The 19,597-nt window shown below is 36.8% G+C and overlaps 1 protein-coding gene across 2 annotated transcripts; it reads left to right on the top strand.

The window, feature by feature from the left end:
- The first annotated feature begins 1,238 nt into the window (after positions 1 to 1,238).
- Positions 1,239 to 15,975, top strand: fxr1 (FMR1 autosomal homolog 1). 2 transcript variants are annotated; one of them, XM_079594067.1, is made up of 17 exons: positions 1,241 to 1,369; positions 3,727 to 3,779; positions 3,867 to 3,957; positions 4,046 to 4,117; positions 4,201 to 4,349; positions 5,601 to 5,694; positions 5,778 to 5,894; positions 6,898 to 7,068; positions 7,151 to 7,229; positions 7,771 to 7,880; positions 7,969 to 8,055; positions 8,146 to 8,356; positions 9,896 to 10,111; positions 10,618 to 10,818; positions 12,400 to 12,477; positions 13,740 to 13,825; positions 15,038 to 15,975. In XM_079594067.1, the coding sequence occupies exons 1-17, from the start codon at positions 1,319 to 1,321 to the stop codon at positions 15,149 to 15,151; spliced, it is 1,980 nt and encodes a 659-aa protein (XP_079450193.1). In that variant the 5' UTR covers positions 1,241 to 1,318; the 3' UTR covers positions 15,152 to 15,975. The 2 variants fall into 2 exon arrangements, with proteins under 2 accessions (XP_079450194.1, XP_079450193.1); XM_079594068.1 differs by lacking the exon at positions 12,400 to 12,477 and having other exon boundaries at positions 1,239 to 1,369.
- Positions 15,976 to 19,597: the final 3,622 nt, after the last annotated feature.

The following is a 19,597-nucleotide window of genomic DNA, read 5'->3' as shown; positions in this document are numbered from 1 at the left end:
TAGTAATGGATAAAAACATTGATAACACTGTAACAACTGCTTAGAATAGAAACACCCTGGCAGCCACACACAACACCTTAGTAACCGCAAAACAATGCACTATAAACACTGACAACACTTTAGCAACTGCTTAAAAACACCCTGGCATCCACACACAACACCATAGCTACGGCATATAAATGCTCTACAAACCACTGAGAATACCTCAGCAACTGTCAGTGTGATACTGTTAATAATTAATGAATATTTTTTCAGTGTAGGCTTTGTAGCCTACCACATAACCCTGTTTTATAAGGGCAATATTAGTATAAAAAATTTTTTTATGTTAGTTGTTTTGTTATTATGATATAAATGCTATTACACACTAACTAAAGTTAGAAAAGTGAAATCATAATCAACCACTTGGATCATACCACCTTGCTATATTACAAATATTTTGTTTAATGGTCCAATTAAATGATTACAACTTCTTATAACTTTGCCTTTTCACAACATCCAAGCCATTGGCTCTTTCGTGCCGACTTTGAGGGAAGAAACAGTCAAACAATCAACAATAAAAAAGTTTTTTTTTTTTTTGAGATTCAGAAACCTTTCTGATTGGTGGATCAAAGATCGGGTCACATCGAGTGTTACAACATAACAACCTGACACAAATGCTTGTGTTTAAATTTTTTTTTTTTTTTATAAATGGCATATTAAGCAATTAACTCCAAAATCATAAGGCATATCAGCGATAGTGACTCGCAACAATTTATGGAGGATGGGCATCCACTGGCAGAAATATTAAAAGGGCATATGAATCCGAGTGAAATGGCTCCTCAACCATGAAAAAATTTAGTCTCGGACTGGATTTTGTCCATCAGGAGTTGATTGTGGTTTGCTTTTGGTGGATCTCAAGTGAGTGACGGGTTGCCCTGTCCTTGCGCCAGTAAACACCTCATCAATTTAGAAGAGATGTCGCTTAAGGGGAGGGAAATAAAGTTATTATAAAGATTATGAGAGCACATAAATGAAATAAATAATGAAGTGCATGTATAAATCATTTATAATACTACAATAATCCATTAAAAAATAAGAATGGTCCATTTTGATTTCATGGTGAATTTAAGAAATCTTTGATGTGTGTTTTCTTTTCAAGATGTTATTAAAGTAATAATAAAAAAGTAAACAATCGAACAAAAAAGTTAAGTACTGTTTAAATACATAAGTATTTATACTTCCTTATCTCTGGTTGAAGTGTATGAAGGAGTTCCTCAGGGTTCACTGCTGAGCCCTGTAGAGTTCGGGAACTTTACCCAGCATCCTCTTCGCGCTCAACATGGAGGAATTGACGGTAGAGGTCCGTGGCTCCAATGGAGCTTATTATAAGGTAACTACATTATTTTACATCATTATCTTCTACTTCTCGCTCGTATTTGTCTCTTAAGACAGTATGGACGGTAAAACCTTCAAGAAAATATGGAAAAACGAACTGTATCATGTACTTTCAACGCGTATAAATAGTATACTGTACTCAGTGTCTGTTAGCCGTTAGCCGGTTAGCAGGCGCGCGAGGATATTTAAATAATCAAAACATTACACCACGTAATGCTAAGTTTTATTTAACCTCAACTACATACTAAAGAAGTTTACATAAGGAGAAACTGAGCTTTAAGGCTCGAATAACTGACTTTTGATTTCACTTTGTTTATCTGCTAACTGTTATTGAACATTATATAGTCAGGCGTTAGATTATGTCGTCTTTTAACGATGTATATGAATTGAACCATAACAAATGCTTCGATAAAAAAAATAATACTATCTAAATACAAATATAAAAGTCAGTAATTGCTCATTGTTGTTTATCAAACCTGCTATCGGTCATGTTCGTTAGTTTTACTGTTAATGTGTTGAAGCACACAACCTATTAACCTTCAAGATTCATTTATAATGCAAGTAAAACTGTTTATTTGAACAACTGTGATTACGTTTCTCAAATGTAGGTTTAGTCAAGCTAAAAAAAACATGCCAGGAAGCTCATATTCATATTTAAGGTGTGGCCAGACATGATCAAGTCATAAAAGCAGCTTGTGCTCCTCGACCAGATGATTTGATTGTGTCAAGAAAATTCAAAGAAATCTATTAGTTTGAGTCGTCTTTGTACAGTCCTATCAAAAACCAGTACGTGTGCTGTATTATTACTTTCCACTTGAAGTATATATTAATAAACATGTTGTAAATCCCAGTTGGGAAGTGTAGTTGAAGTTATTCTTCTGTCTCCATCTCATCCCTCAGTCATTTTGCTCTGCTTTATCTCGTGTCACGTCAGCTGTCGGGTTTCCATCGGCACCTGTCGTCCAGCACTGCAGATATTTTAACACCCGGCTATTTTGAGATGATACTTACCAACTTCCATTTTGGAGCCAGTTGCCATTGAGAGGCACTGCCGGCCAGTTAGTTGGTCTTAAGTAATGAAGTAACAGTTTGTTTTTATATAATATCAATAAAAGTTCATCTTAGGATCACACCTTATGATTGGTACTACCTATATATTAAACAAAACACTGTTTTTTTTTTTGGTAACATATGTTTTATTAATCAAAATACTATTTATTAAATCAAAAACGCATTGTGAACGTATATTATAACCACACAAGCTCTCTGACGTAGTCGTTAGTTATTCGTTTGACTGATTCGTTATTACAGTGTCATTCCTATGTCGAACTATACATTTTATTCTGTGTTAATACAGCTGGGAAAACACAATTAGAAAGTATTTTTAAAAGTGTTTGCATTTTATATATTAATTGTTTGTTTCTTACATTTACGTTCTTTTTATCTCATAACTTTTAGGCAAGTGTTATTTTTGTATTATTTATGTACTACTTTAGTTTTATTGATGTTTTTTTTAATATATATATATATATATATATATATATATATATATATAGGCTATATTATTTTTTTAAATTTGAGTTTGTTTTAGTAATTTGAATGTTTTTATTGTTATTTTGAAATATATTTCTGTTTAGCTTTTTATTTTTTTATTTTAGTAACTTATTTCTGTTAGTTGCCAACATTTTTTATTTTAATTTAAGTTTGTCATCTAATTATTTACTCATTTTATTTCAGTGTTATTTCAATTACAGAAAGCTATTTTAATATTTTGAGTATAACAAACAGGATATTCAAAGAGAAAAGGTTTCAGTTTTTAATTTTCTACTTAGGTTTCATTTATTTTTATTACGTTGGCTTGACAAAGTTAAAATTCAGTTTTAGTTTATTTATTTCCAGTAGTGTAGTTCCAAATGTATTTTTTTTAATTCATTTGTATTTATTAGTTTTAGTTATGTTTATGTATTTGTTAAACTTGAGAGAAATGTTTATTGAGAGAAAAAGAAATCAGTTTAATTTATATTAGTCCATAGGCTATACCTATTTGTATTAGTTTTGTATAAGTTTTAGTTAAAATGCATAAATATTAGTGCTTAAAGTGAGTTTTCAAGGCAACATTTCTATTTTTTTGTCTAATATTTTATTTCAATAAAGGTTTTTTTAAAATAATTCTAGTTTTAGTTAACGATAATAACCCTGTTTTTGACAGCACAAACTTTCACATCTTGTATAGTAGCATTAGTGGATTCTCACTCACTTTTTTTCTATTCTTTTTCTATTCTATTTATAAATGTATAATTTACTTGTTTTCATTTATTTTAATAAATAATAGGCTAAATCTTCTTATTCCAGGGCTTTGTCAAAGATATTCATGACGACTCTCTCTCCGTTTCGTTTGAAAATAAGTGAGTAGAAGCTAATAGTTCACAATCATGAACATATGAGAGAAATATGAGATGATGAGCATAATTATATGAAAATGATTTTCTCAGCTGGCAACCTGAAAGACAAGTCCCCTTCAGTGATGTGCGGTTGCCTCCTGCTGATGGCAAAAAGGAGATCATTGAAGGAGAAGAAGTGGAGGTGAGTAAATATGTTTATTATGAGTATTGCACTGCGTTTGACAGCCAGAAGCTCCATAAACTCACACCACGCGTCTTCTGCTGTTCAGATCTTCTCCCGGGCGAATGAGCAGGAGCCCTGCGGCTGGTGGCTGGCTAAAGTGCGCATGATGAAAGGAGACGTGAGTATATGTGACTCGCTCAGTTAACTTTCACTTTCCTCTGAAGATCTCCGAGTTCACTTTCACTTTTGTTTTCTTTGCAGTTCTACGTGATCGAGTACGCCGCGTGTGACGCAACCTACAACGAGATAGTGACGTTCGAACGCCTCCGCCCGGTCAACCGCAATAAAGCCGTGACGGAGAACACGTTCTTCAAGTGTTGTGTCCCTGTCCCAGACGATCTCAGTGCAGCGTGAGTACCGTTCAGACTCAACCATCACTGCTATTCTAATGTGGAGAACACAGGAATGATTAACACACCAACATTTTGTGGTAACTGAATTTGTTTACACAAATTATGCTTTATGAAGTGCATCCTGGGATGTTTATTAAACAGAATCACTGTATAGAAATCCATATATAGGCCCAATTTTTGCCTAGAAAAATAATTTCAGGCATTTAATCATAAGAATTGGATCATAAATTGTAAAAAGAAGCTTTTTTTTGTAGAAATATTTTTTTTTCTGACTTTTTCGTAACATTTCCCTCTCGCTTCCAATGAAGAAAATGACTGTCAGAGCCATAATCTTGTGGGCAGCAACAGTTTTTTTCTATCCTCTCCCAAGAGGATAGTCGCTTTTACAGTCCTCTCTAAGGCAAAAAGTAAATAAATAAAATAAAAAAGGTGAATTTTACCTCACAAATCAGACTTTTTTTTCATAGAAATGTGAAAATTGCTAGTTATAAAGTCTGAATTGCGAGATATAAACGTGCAATTCTGACTTTATTGCACTTACAAGTTTATATTTTGTAACTGATTTTAGTTTTTTTCAGAATTGCAAGTTTATATCTCGTAACTCAGATTTTTTTCTCAGAATTGTGTTTGTATCTCGTAATTTTTTTTTTATCCCATAACATTTTTTTTTTCTGCAATGGCGAATTTGTCTCATAACTCAGATTTTTCTCACAATTATGCGTTTTTTTTTACCTCATAACTGTGATTTTATTTTTATTATTGTGAGTTTATTTCTCATAACTGATTTTTTTCTCTCAGAATTGCAAGTTTAGCCTCTATCTTTTTAAATTACGTTTTTCTCGCAATTGCAAGCTTATGTCTCTTAATTTTTTTTTTAGAGTTGCCAGATATAAACCCGCAATTCTAAGAAAAAGTCCGCTCACAATTCAGACAATTTCGTTCTTGCAATTGTGAGTTTCTCATAGTTCTGTGGGAAAAAAGTCAGAATTGTGAGTTATAAAGCCCGAATAACAAGATAAAAAGTCGCAAGTATGTTTTTATTTTTTATTCCGTGATGGAAACAAGCTTCCATAGGATCATTTCGATGCGTTACAGAATAATAAAAAATTGGACAATGACAATTTGTGTGTGAAATGAGCTTATTGATTGATTTGACTCTTTTGATTTTGTGACCTGCACATATATTATAGTGCCGATGTGACAATATTGGTTAAAACCATGAACTAATTTCTTCATTGCTCATGTTAGATGTGAGAACGAACAAGCCCACAAGGATTTCAAGAAGGCGGTTGGAGCCATTCGGATAGTTTACAGCCCGGAGCAAAGTGAACTGGTTGTGCTGGTGAGTCCCAGTTGACCGCAGCTCTTCTGTAAGTGTGTTTGATTATGACGAAAGCTTAATCCAGCTTCTCTGCACACCACTAGTCCATGAGCGAAGCCACCGTCAAGCGCGTCTCCCTGCTGAGTGACATGCATCTACGGAGCATCCGCACAAAACTCATGCTCATGTCCAGGAACGAGGAGGCCACCAAACATCTTGAGGTACATCAGCTCTCGTGCCACAGTAGATTTCCCCTGATTATTAAAGTTTTCACACCGCACTTATTAACCCTGTGCAAAATGTAAATCCAAAATATATGAGTAAACAGTGTGTTATTTTAGTGTCATTGACATTACATACTACTATAGTTTTTGTTCATATTTTATATTAGATTTTATTTCTGTTTTCTCTTTAATATTAAGTTTTAGTTATTTTGTATGTTATTTGATTTTAACTATTTGATTTAAAAAATGATATTGATTAGTAATCTTAGTACTAAACAAAAGTTAAACTTAGTTAAACCAAACGAAAATGAGAAATGTTGCTTTGGCAGCTGAAATAAAACAAGTTTAAATATTCTTTTTTTAATATCATTTCAAGTAACAAAAATAGTTTATGGTTTGTTTTTGTTTTAATTAACGATAACTGCCCTGTAGTTATTATACAATATACAATACTAAAAAAGTTATGTCTACTAAACAAGAGTTAAACATGGTTTTAGTTAACAATATTAACCCTGCAGTATGCAACTCAAATTTTATGTTAGTAACAAATGAAAGTTAAACGTGAACTAAACGAAAATGAGAAATGTTTCTTTGGCAGCTGAAATAATATATGTGTTATTAGGGATGGTGTGAGGACCCTATTGGACTTGCTCTGTTTATTATTATTATAGTTTTTTTTAGTTTAGTTTGTTTTAGTGAATAATAATAACCCTGCAGTGTGCAACTCAAAAAATGTTAGTTTTAAACGAAAGTTTCACGTGAAGTTAAACAAAAATGAGAAATGTTGATTAGGCGGCTGAAGTAAATTAAGTGACTATTCAACTCAAAGTGGAAATTAAATAGTTTTGTTTTTAAATTTTACTGTATTTCAAGTAACAAGTAATTTTTTAATGGTTTGTTTTAGTTAGCGATAATAACCCTGCAATGTGTGACTCAAGCAGATTTACAGTTTGTGATGTTTAAGCCCCAGTGAACATGCCATGTGTCTGTGTGCATGCAGAGCACAAAGCAGCTGGCCTCAGCGTTTCAAGAGGAGTTCACCGTGAGAGAAGACCTCATAGGCCTCGCCATCGGCAGCCACGGCAGCAACATTCAGCAGGCCAGAAAAGTGCCGGGAGTGACCGCCATCGAGCTGGACGAGGAGACTCGAACCTTCAGGGTCTACGGAGAGGTGTGTTTCTGGCCACGGGGCGTTTCATCAAACGGGCTCCTTGCTATGGATACAAAGCATTTTTTATATTCTTTCTTTACAGAGTACAGAGGCGGTTCAGAAAGCAAGGAATTATCTCGAGTTTCTGGAAGATTCGGTGCAGATTCCTCGCAATCTTGTTGGTATGCATGTTTTTCTTTTAGAAACCGTTTGTATGAAGCTTAAAATCAGTGTGAAATATTTCAGAGTACAAAAGTGTAATTATTATTAGTATGATTATTTTTACTATTTAGTATTTTTTCATACAGTGAATTAGGTTTTATTTTTACATTTTATATTTTTATTTATTTATATATTGTATTAACTGTGTACTTCAATTACTGCAAACTAATAGTTTTGTCTTAGTTAACAGTAACAACTGAGTGTGCAAATTTCACAGAGCCCCTTAATGGACATTGTTGTAGTAAAAAAATTTTTTTATTTACATATTTTTGTTTTCTCACCGGAAACTTTGCGTTCGCTCACAAAACTTGTGATGTGAATATTATGAGGTGTGAGGAAAACCTATGTTTCAGTGCTTTTGCGAGCTAACGCAAAGTTTCTTGGGGAATGCAAAAGTTTGACAAGAAAACTCAGTTGTAGGAGAGTAAATATTTAATGTCATACTGAATTTATCCATCAAAATTGTGTTGGCATCATTTAATACGCATTTTCCCTTTGTAGGGAAGGTTATTGGAAAAAATGGCAAGGTCATCCAGGAGATTGTCGATAAATCCGGTGTGGTGAGAGTGCGCATCGAAGGCGACAATGACAACAAACTCCCCCGACAGGAAGTAAGACACCCGAGAGTAGCGCACAAAAAAGCAAGCCAGATGAATGTATACATATACGATAATACATTTTTATCATTTTATTAAATAGGGAATGGTGCCGTTTACATTTGTTGGGACGAAGGAGAGTATCAGCAATGTGCAGGTTCTTCTGGAATACCACATTGCTTACCTGAACGTGAGTATGAGAGATGCACACACACAGCAGGCGTGCTGACGAAAGGCCTGTGGTGTTTGAGGAGCTCAAGCGCTGGTTTGTGTCGTGCAGGAGGTGGAGGAGCTGCGACTGGAGCGACTGCAGATCGACGAGCAGCTGCGGCAGATTGGGATGGGTCACAGGCCTGGCCCGAACCGGCCCGGCGATAAGGACAAGGGCTACGCCACTGAGGAGAGCACAACTAACACCACCCTGCACGTCAACCGCTCCTACTCCGGCAGGGGCCGCGGACGCCGGGGGCCCGGATACACGTCTGGCTACGGTAGGGCTTCGGTCTTAAAAGCTTTTAAAAACAGGTCATGTTTCCCCTCAAAGTCGAGGCTACTTGAAAAAGGCTACTTTTTACCTCTGGCAAAATGGGCTTTCAATAACATTTGCCGTCTATGCAGTAGAAAGGTGGAAATACATTTGAAATCACTACTACATGACTAGAGAGAAAACAGAAAAAAGCCTTTTGTCTTCCCTTTTGGCAAATAGGTAGGGAAACTTCAATATAGGGAATGAATTGACGTCACTTTCCCGCCGAAACACACTCCCTCAGCCGAGCAGAAGTGCAGAAGAGCTGCGTGATGTGATTTAATAGGGGAAACTGTGAAAACGCCAGTTAACTAGGGGTGGAACGGTACATGTATTCGTATTGAACCGAATCGGTACGGGCGTCACGGTTCGGTGCACGAATTTACACGGAGAATACACGGTATAAAAATAAATAAAACTTGCGTGCAAATTAATTAATGTAATGCGGAGCTACTGTTAGAAACGCGGGTCTGTAGCCCTGCCGTAAGCTAGGTTTGCACTGTCTATGGGTTTGCGAGCCTCCGCTGCGCGCGCACCTCCCTGATGGACGAGGCATTTATACTTTGCGCTCGCCGGTGTATATTCTTTGAAAAGACAGGGTGCGACTCGGTGTAATTGTCCTCTAAACCATCAGGAATCAGCGGTGAGAAGAAGTAAGGTACACTCGTGAATGTTTATTTTAGTACACTTTAGTAGGCTACACCAAAACCACACTACAAAAGAATCGTGCAAAGCAGTAAACCAGATTATTCCTTGTGACATTAGAAAAAAAAATGCATATGTGAACGTAACCTACAACTAAATTAATGTTATCTTACATAATTTCTGAACATTTTTATTTAGTTTTGTGAACCTTTTTATAAAACATGGCCATTTATTTTTATTTAAATGGCTTGTGTCTGCTATTGTAGGCTCATTTAGTTAATGTAAGCAACTAATTTAGACACAAGAACTGGGTGCCGGTGTTGTGAGATGTACATGCTCGGCCAGATTCGGCTTGAAGTCGTGCATCTTCGGATGCGGAGCCGCACGCGCTGTTACAAAAAAAGCCGTGGCCACGCGAAGTGGGGCCTTGCGCACCCAACGCGCATGACCGCCCACACCGCAATGACGACATTTTTGCCACGCGCACCTTCGCGCTCCTGCGTCCACACATCAGAGATGCTGTATTTTCTGTTTTATAGCTGATTGTCTTATTTTGTTTACATCTTACTTTACACACTTCAGGGCAGCTGTCGAAACTAGCTCAGGGGAGAGACTGTATAGCTGGTACAGACTGAGACATGCACAATAAAAATAATTGCCTTCTGCATTTTTGTTTAGCTTTTTCCTCCATTGTACCGAACTCGTACCGAACCGTGATGTATGAACCGAACCGTGACTTCAGTGCACCGTTCCACCCCTACAGTTAACACCACAAGTTAACATCAACACCGACTATCGTAGCAAGCCTAGTGTGGACTTGTATTGTTCCCGGGTGTTTCACGTTGCTCATCACTTTCAGGCACTAACTCTGAGCACTCGTACGCGTCTGAGACGGACTCTGAGCGCAAGGAGGAGCTGAGCGACTGGTCCCTGGCGGGAGAGGAGCCCGAGCGTAACCCCAGACAGCAGAGGGACAGCCGGAGGAGGCCGGGAGAGGGCCGGGGCAGAGCCCGAGGAGGACCTGCAGGCAGAGGCCGCGGATCGGGACGGGGGGCGTCCAACTCCATCAGCTCTGGTACAATCCAGCCCGCACACTTTAAAGCTGAACGCTTCTTATTCACCAGCACACACATTTCATTTTATAATATGACGACTTGTGTTTGTTTGCTTGGTTTTATTGTATTGATATGATATTTGTATTTTTGTAATTGAATTTTGACATGAAAATAGCATTAGATGCTGACATGGTATTAAATAAAACAATCTATCTATCACCAGCACACATCTTATTTTTAGGGCCCTATGAAATCCTTTTTTTTCTTCTGGATTTCATTTAAATGGTTTATTAAAATGTTAAGTATTAAAAAGCATGTGTAATCATTTAATGTTATAAAAATAATTTAGCAATAATAGTGACCAATTAAATGTTTCAGAAATTCTCTGTTGTCTGTTTTAAATTTCTCTGGATTCTCTGTTTTATGATTTATTACAAACTTCTTATCAAGAGTAGTTGTAATCAAATGAATGCATAAAACATTATTGTATTAATATGAAATATTTGTATTGGTGTTTTCATGTCAGTCCTGAACGATCCCGATGGAAACCCATACAGTCTGCTGGACAACACTGAGACGGATCAGACGGCAGACACCGATGCCAGTGACTCCCAGACGAGCGTTAACCGGCGCAGACGCTCCCGCCGCCGCCGCACGGATGAGGACACCACCGTCATGGACGGCATGAGCGAGTCCGACAACACCTCGCTCAGCGAGAACGGCCTGGGTAAGGACTCCCAGACACATCTTTTTACAATACATTCATCTGTTGATTTAATTTTATTGATATATTCGAGCTGCTGTTTCTTGAGCAGCAAATCAACATACTATACTGATTTCTGAAGGATCATGTGACTGAAGACTGGAGTAATGATGCTGAAAATACAGCTTTGATCACAGGAATAAATTATATTTTACTATATATTCACATAGAAAACAGCGATTTTAAATCGTAATAATATTTCACAATATTAATGTTTTTATTGTATTTTTTGATCAAATAAATTTAGTCTTGGTGAGCAGGCTTCTTACAAACCCATAATATTTGAACAGTACTGCATGTATCATCACTTGCATTATATTTAGGATTTAATTGAATTTTGATTAAATATTTGATACCCAAAATGTAAAATTCAACAATAAATATACAGTGCTTAACAAATGTATTAGACCACCAGCCAATGTAAGGTTTGTGCCTTAAACTAACAGTGTTGGTGTTTTTATATTTCTGTAATGGTTAATCCACCAGTGTATATATACATCTAAGCCACAGGTGTCGGAGTCAGTTCCTGGAGGGCCACAGCCCTACAGAGTTTAGTCCCAACCCTGCTTCAACACACACACACCTGCAATTTTCAAATTAGCATGAAGGAATTGATTAGCTGATCAGGTGTTTTTAAAAAAATGTTTAGGGTTGAAGCTAAACTCTGCAGGGCTCTGGCCCTCCAGGAACTGACTCCGACACCCCTGATCTAAGCTCTTTAGTCTAGACTTGAATCCTATTGAACACATTTGGGATTCAAAGATTCATCAAAAGCAAGTCTTTGGGAACTTTGGGTATTGTAACTACTAACACTATTTGGAAGTCAATAACTACAGAGACTGTGGAAAATTACTGTACATAAAAACAATGCTAGCAAGAATGCAAGCTGTTATCAAGGCCAAAGGACAAGTTATGTTTTGGTTATTATTTGTGAATCAAGACTATTCACAGGTGTTTCAGTTTATTTGCCTAATAAATGAGAAACTTTTTTTTTAAACAAGTATTTGACAGATTTTTTAGGTATTATATGTTATTATGACAGATTATATTATACAATTAATGGGTAACACTTTACTTTAGGGTCCAGTTCTCACTATTAACTATTTGCTTATTAGCATGAATATTACTAGGATATTGGCTGTTTATTAGTACTTATAAAGCACAAGAATATTGGCTGTTTATTAATACTTATAAAGCACATATTAATGTCTTATTCTGCATGATCATATTCTACATCCCTTAATCCACCCGATACCCAAACTTACTTAACAACTACCTTACTGAGTATTAATAAGCAGTAATTAGGAGTTTAAGGCAAAAGTCATAGTTATTAGTTAGTTAATGGTGAGAATTGGACCCTAAACTAAAGTGTGACCAATTAATGCACTAATTTGCTAAAATTAAATGAAAATGATCATACATTTTTCGGTTTTTATGAAATGAATAACACTGAGACAGATTCCACAAACTGCAACCTGCTCAAATGGCTTTTGTCCAAAATGGCTGTCAGTATTTAAGGTCAGGTTTTGCACCGATGTTTTGTAGATGAAGCTGAAGCTAAACAAGAGCGGCGCAACCGTAGCCGCCGCCGCCGCCTCCGCCCTCCTGAGGAGAGGCAGCCAGGTAACGGTGTGTGTGCTAACACTGCGTTCCTGTTCAAAGCCAGTGCTAATACAAACTGCATGGCACTGAACGCCAGGCCTTTCTACTCAACTAGAGCTCACATGATCCAACATGCCAGATCACAACTATTAGTTATTTTCAGACCAGGGTTCGTACGGGTGCCTGAAATCCTTGAAAATGCTTGAGGTTTGATGTTGTGTTTTCAAGGTTTGAAAAGTGCTTAAATTTTTGGGATGAAATGCTTGAAAATGATTGAAACTGTAACTATTTCTTTCACAACAAATACCTATCTGACTGAATAGTGTGTTTATTAAATGGAGAAATAACTCGTTTGCTGCGGACATGACGGCGTTCACATTAGCAATTCTTCATGCGAACCGCGTCCCGTTCCGAACTAAACTATCAGTGTGAAAGCACCCTAGACTTCTCAAGTAAGCCAACTGAAGTAGCCTACTGTACACGTTAGCGCCTATTTGTTTACGCTAGTAACTGCTAGCTAGGAATTTGCAGGCTAAGTGACTGAGGGTGCTTTCACACTGGCAGTTTAGTTCGGTAACTAACTAACGTTAGCCCAGTGCATAACAACAGACACAACTGAACAGAAATCGTGTCTGTCAAGTAGCCTGAGGATGGCCTTATGCAACATCCTCCCACTCAGTGCCAGTGGTACATTTTGAAAAATGAAACCTGTTTTTTGCTTAAATATTTGATCCTTCTGCTATTACGAAACACAATTTTGACTGTTTATAGCATTATCTCTTTTAATGTGATAAAAACACTAAATAAAGCTTTAAAATGGACCTTGAAAGTGCTTGAATTTGACCTTGGAAAAGGTGTACGAACCCTGCCAGACGTTTGCGTGAGAAAAAACATAAAAAAACGATCTTTATCTAGAACTTTTAAATCCGTTGGTTACACAATTGACAATTGGTTTATAAAGCTGTAGGTATTAGGCCTAATGTGCACGGTTGGTGTAAATGCATGTAGGTTTGTCTTTTACCTTCTCAACCTGGAAGATTCTTTTCCACGCAGTTAAAGTGAATCTTCCTCTCCAATCTCTGCTCTCCACATCACGCATCGGATCAGGTTTAACGGCGAGGTTTAGGGTTTCTTGAAACTCGCATGCAGTGGGACGGGCGAATGAGATTCGAGAGCACTTCCAGTACTAAACGTGTGGCCTGTTCCTCACACAAAGCTGTTTCACCCTCATCTAAGAGTCATGCAGATCTTTTGCGAATGAATCATTGTGGTATCTCTTGCAGTTACTGTGGCTGACTACATATCACGAGCCGAATCTCAGAGCAGACAGAGAAACCCAAGAGACCTGAGGAAGAACAAAAAGGACATGGTGATTTCTTCTTTCATATCTCTGTGATTTCAATTGATGAATATTTATATCTCATAAGTAATGCTATTTAGTCATATCATTAGTTGCATATGAATGAATATGATTAACAATGTTTATCATCTTAATATTGGATGATATTGCATATTTAATTATTTCGGCTTATATTTTTAAGTGATAGATTATGACACACAGTTACAATTTAACTACCGTACTATTTTACTATTCATCTTTTTTTTTTGTCCATAGCAAAATCTAAATAAATATATATACATTTTTCATGCAGTACATTTTTAGGTTATTATAGTTAACTAAAGCTAAAAATGCTCTAAAAGCATTCAAGATTCACGATCAGTTCTATGCTCATTTAGTGAATAAATGGATTAGAAATACAGCGTAAATAGAATTTAGTATAAAAAAATCACCTAAAAATACAAAATATTAAAGGAACACGCCGACTTTTTGTGACTTGAGCTTATTCCCCGTATCCCCCAGAGTTAGATAAGTCCACACGCACCCACCGCTAGCCTAGCTTAGCACAAAGACTGGAGGTAAACGGCTCCAGCTAGCATATCTTCCAATAAGAGACAAAATAACGGCAACATTTTCCTCTTTACATGTTGTGATTTGTATAGTCACAGTGTGTTCAAATAACAAGGTCACATGAGACACAGCCATCTTCTAACCGTATACACACTGGGAACTGTATTCTCAGAAGGCGAAGTTCTGCTACTTCTGCGGAGTGATTAGCGCAACACTGCGGTTAGAAGACGGCTGTGTCTCATGTGACCTTGTTATTTTCACACGCTGTGACTATACAAATCACAACATGTAAAGAGGAAAATGTTGGCGTTATTTTGACACTTATTGGGAGCAGTGTGCTAGCTGGAGCCATTTACCTCCAGTCTTTGTGCTAAGCTAGGCTAGCGGTGGGTGCGTCAGACAGAGTTACGGCACGCACGGAGATGAGAAGGGTGTGTGTGGACTTGTATAGCTCTGGGGGATACGGGGAATAAGCTCAAGTCCCAGAAATCGGCGTGTTCCTTTAAATAAAAAAACACATTATCAAACAAAAAAATAAAACATTGACACAAAAATAAATACAAATTCGGTAATTTTTGACTGACAGCGAAGAGCACCCTTGTTCGGTAATCGCCACAAACTGGGACGAGTCATTGGTGTATTAGTGTGTAACGTGTGTCCCGTGCTCCTCAGGCTCAAGTGGAGTTGATATCGGAGCACAGCCCGGCTGAAGCTGACGCTGTGAGCAACGGCCCCAGCAAAGCAGACGATCACCAGAGCCAAGCCGTCGTCAACGGACTCTCCTAATCACTGCAACTCATCATAACCTTTACAGTTTTACAATAGTGCTTGTACAAGCTTGCCAAAGATAGACGGACGGACTTCCACATTCTCGATTGCACTTTTCAGTTCCTTCGCAACGGAACAGATAATTACAATGGAAAAAATTAATAAAAAATGAGATGACAAAAACAAAAAACAAAACAAAAAAGTCACACTTATGTTCCTGATCAGATGTTGTGCCTTCGGAGCGTAGTTTCAACATGATGTTGGCTGGCTATAGAGAAAACGAACAGAAAACAAACAACTTGTCTGAAAGACTCCCAGACATCCTTAGCTGCTTTTTGTTACGTTTTAATATGCAACCACTTCTTTGCGAGGGGTTATGGGAAAAAGGATGTTTTGCACTGAATAGTCATTTCTTGACCTTTAAAATAATGTTAGTCTGGAAACTGGTCTGCTAACTCTGTCCATTTTAAATGCTGTATGTAAAACACTTCCTGAACGATTGAATTTGGGTTTCATCTTTTGCCTGTTGGGTTGCAATGGGGGCAACCGAGAGGAGCCTTTTTTTGGGTTTATTTATTTTAAAAATGTACAGTATTTAAAATTAACTAGGCAGTTGTTTTTAACACTAAGCTGTCCGAACTTCTTAGCTCGCAGATTGCAAATTTGGACTACTGAAAGATCAATTTCCAGATGTTCTGTTCTGTAAACTACGTTCGTTAGTCTTTATGGGTTTTTTTTAAAGATCATTCTGGTTGTTTGATGTGCAATATGTTTTGTATGCAGGTAGTTCATAAATAAACATTTGATCTTCCAGCCAACCTTTCAAAGTTGGTGTATCTGTTGTTTTGTTCTTTCCCTGTCTAACAAAGGCTCCTGAATATATTTCAACTTTTAGTTTGTGTTGAGCTGCTGTAAATTTGATTGGAAAAAAAGTTTGATTGGAAAAAAATTCCACTTAGCGTTTCCAATTTCTTAGCAATTCAATTGATGATTCTCTCAGTATTGGTGAGGACCCACACCCCATAATAATCCTAATTATATTTTTAAAATACTTGGCAATATGTGTATCATTTATTACATTTACCTGCAGTTACTTTGTTCTGAATGTGTATATGTATTTACACCGGTTGATTCAAACTGGTAACTCGTCCAGTTATGAAAGGTTCATTCACATAACCTTTCATAAGAGTCATTGGCTCACGAATCGGACTACACTGATTAATTTAAAAGAAATGGTTCATAAGAGTCATTGGCTCACGAATTGGACTACACTGATTCATTTAAAAGAAATGGCTCATAAGAGTCATTGGCTCACGAATTGGACTACACTGATTCATTTAAAAGAAATGGTTCATAAGAGTCATTGGCTCACGAATCGGACTACACTGATTCATTTAAAAGAAATGGCTCATAAGAGTCATTGGCTCACGAATCGGACTACACTGATTCATTTAAAAGAAATGGCTCATAAGAGTCATTGGCTCACGAATTGGACTACACTGATTCATTTAAAAGAAATGGTTCATAAGAGTCATTGGCTCACGAATCGGACTTCACTGATTAATTTAAAAGAAATGGTTCATAAGAGTCATTGGCTCATGAATCGGACTACACTGATTCATTTAAAAGAAATGGTTCATAAGAGTCATTGGCTCACGAATCGGACTTCACTGATTAATTTAAAAGAAATGGTTCATAAGAGTCATTGGCTCATGAATCGGACTACACTGGTTAATTTAAAAGAAATGGTTCATAAGAGTCATTGGCTCATGAATCGGACTGCACTGATTCATTTAAAAGAAATGGTTCATAAGAGTCATTGGCTCATGAATCGGACTTCACTGATTAATTTAAAAGAAATGGTTCATAAGAGTCATTGGCTCATGAATCGGACTACACTGGTTAATTTAAAAGAAATGGTTCATAAGAGTCATTGGCTCATGAATCGGACTACACTGGTTAATTTAAAATAAATGGTTCATAAGAGTCATTGGCTCACGAATCGGACTGCACTGATTAATTTAAAATAAATGGTTCATAAGAGTCATTGGCTCACGAATCGGACAACACTGATTCATTTAAAAGAAATGGTTCATAAGAGTCATTGGCTCATGAATCGGACAACACTGATTCATTTAAAAGAAATGGTTCATAAGAGTCATTGGCTCACGAATCGGACTGCACTGATTAATTTAAAAGAAATGGTTCATAAGAGTCATTGGCTCACGAATCGGACTGCACTGATTAATTTAAAATAAATGGTTCATAAGAGTCATTGGCTCACGAATCGGACTGCACTGATTAATTTAAAATAAATGGTTCATAAGAGTCATTGGCTCACGAATCGGACTGCACTGATTAATTTAAAATAAATGGTTCATAAGAGTCATTGGCTCACGAATCGGACAACACTGATTCATTTAAAAGAAATGGTTCATAAGAGTCATTGGCTCACGAATCGGACTTCACTGATTCAATTAAAAGAAATGGTTCATAAGAGTCATTGGCTCATGAATCGGACTGCACTGATTAATTTAAAAGAAATGGTTCATAAGAGTCATTGGCTCACGAATCGGACTGCACTGATTAATTTAAAATAAATGGTTCATAAGAGTCATTGGCTCACGAATCGGACTGCACTGATTAATTTAAAATAAATGGTTCATAAGAGTCATTGGCTCACGAATCGGACAACACTGATTCATTTAAAAGAAATGGTTCATAAGAGTCATTGGCTCACGAATCGGACTTCACTGATTCAATTAAAAGAAATGGTTCATAAGAGTCATTGGCTCACGAATCGGACTTCACTGATTAATTTAATAGAAATGGTTCATAAGAGTCATTGGCTCATGAATCGGACTACACTGGTTAATTTAGAAGAAATGGTTCATAAGAGTCATTGGCTCACGAATCGGACTACACTGATTAATTTAAAAGAAATGGTTCATAAGAGTCATTGGCTCACGAATCGGACTACACTGATTAATTTAAAAGAAATGGTTCATAAGAGTCATTGGCTCACGAATCGGACTTCACTGATTCATTTAAAAGAAATGGTTCATAAGAGTCATTGGCTCACGAATCGGACTTCACTGATTAATTTAATAGAAATGGTTCATAAGAGTCTTTGGCTCATGAATCGGACTACACTGGTTAATTTAGAAGAAATGGTTCATAAGAGTCATTGGCTCATGAATCGGACTGCACTGATTAATTTAAAAGAAATGGTTCATAAGAGTCATTGGCTCACGAATCGGACTGCACTGATTAATTTAAAAGAAATGGTTCATAAGAGTCATTGGCTCACGAATCGGACTGCACTGATTAATTTAAAAGAAATGGTTCATAAGAGTCTTTGGCTCATGAATCGGACTACACTGGTTAATTTAGAAGAAATGGTTCATAAGAGTCATTGGCTCATGAATCGGACTACACTTATTAATTTAGAAGAAATGGTTCATAAGAGTCATTGGCTCACGAATCGGACTACACTGGTTAATTTAAAATAAATGGTTCATAAGAGTCATTGGCTCATGAATCGGACTACACTGATTAATTTAAAATAAATGGTTCATAAGAGTCATTGGCTCATGAATCGGACTACACTGATTAATTTAAAAGAAATGGTTCATAAGAGTCATTGGCTCATGAATCGGACTACACTGGTTCACTTAAAAGAAATGGTTCATAAGAGTCATTGGCTCACGAATCGGACTACATTGATTAATTTAAAAGAAATGGTTCATAAGAGTCATTGGCTCATGAATCGGACTACACTGATTAATTTAAAAGAAATGGTTCATAAGAGTCATTGGCTCATGAATCGGACTACACTGATTAATTTAAAAGAAATGGTTCATAAGAGTCATTGGCTCATGAATCGGACTACACTGATTAATTTAAAAGAAATGGTTCATAAGAGTCATTGGCTCATGAATCGGACTACACTGATTAATTTAAAAGAAATGGTTCATAAGAGTCATTGGCTCATGAATCGGACTACACTGATTAATTTAAAAGAAATGGTTCATAAGAGTCATTGGCTCATGAATCGGACTTCACTGGTTAATTTAAAAGAAATGGTTCATAAGAGTCATTGGCTCACGAATCGGACTACACTTGTTATGTTGTACAGTATTGTATAGATTGTTGATTTGCTCATTGAACTTGAGAACAAAAGATGGTGAAATGACCCTTTGACGGTTCACACTGATGAAAGTGGCCCACATAGGAACTGAATTCAGATTAAATGTGCTTTCCCAACAGGTTCAAGCTGGTCACATGGCTTCACTGCGTTGACCAACAGAAAGTAGCTTGGTGTGAGCCGTGCTTCATACGTCAAACACACATGACCCATTAACTGAATTCAGATTAAATGTGATCTTGCCGTTCACATTGTCCTAAACAAAAGGGAATAAATGTGATGTGGGTCCACATTCGGCTCAAAAAGGAGATCAGATG

This window comes from Phoxinus phoxinus (genome assembly GCF_949152265.1).
Source record: "Phoxinus phoxinus genome assembly, chromosome: 20".
NCBI classification, from domain to species: Eukaryota; Metazoa; Chordata; class Actinopteri; order Cypriniformes; family Leuciscidae; genus Phoxinus; species Phoxinus phoxinus.
The sequence above is the reverse complement of the archived record's forward strand: the minus strand, read 5'-3'. Positions and strand labels throughout refer to the sequence as shown.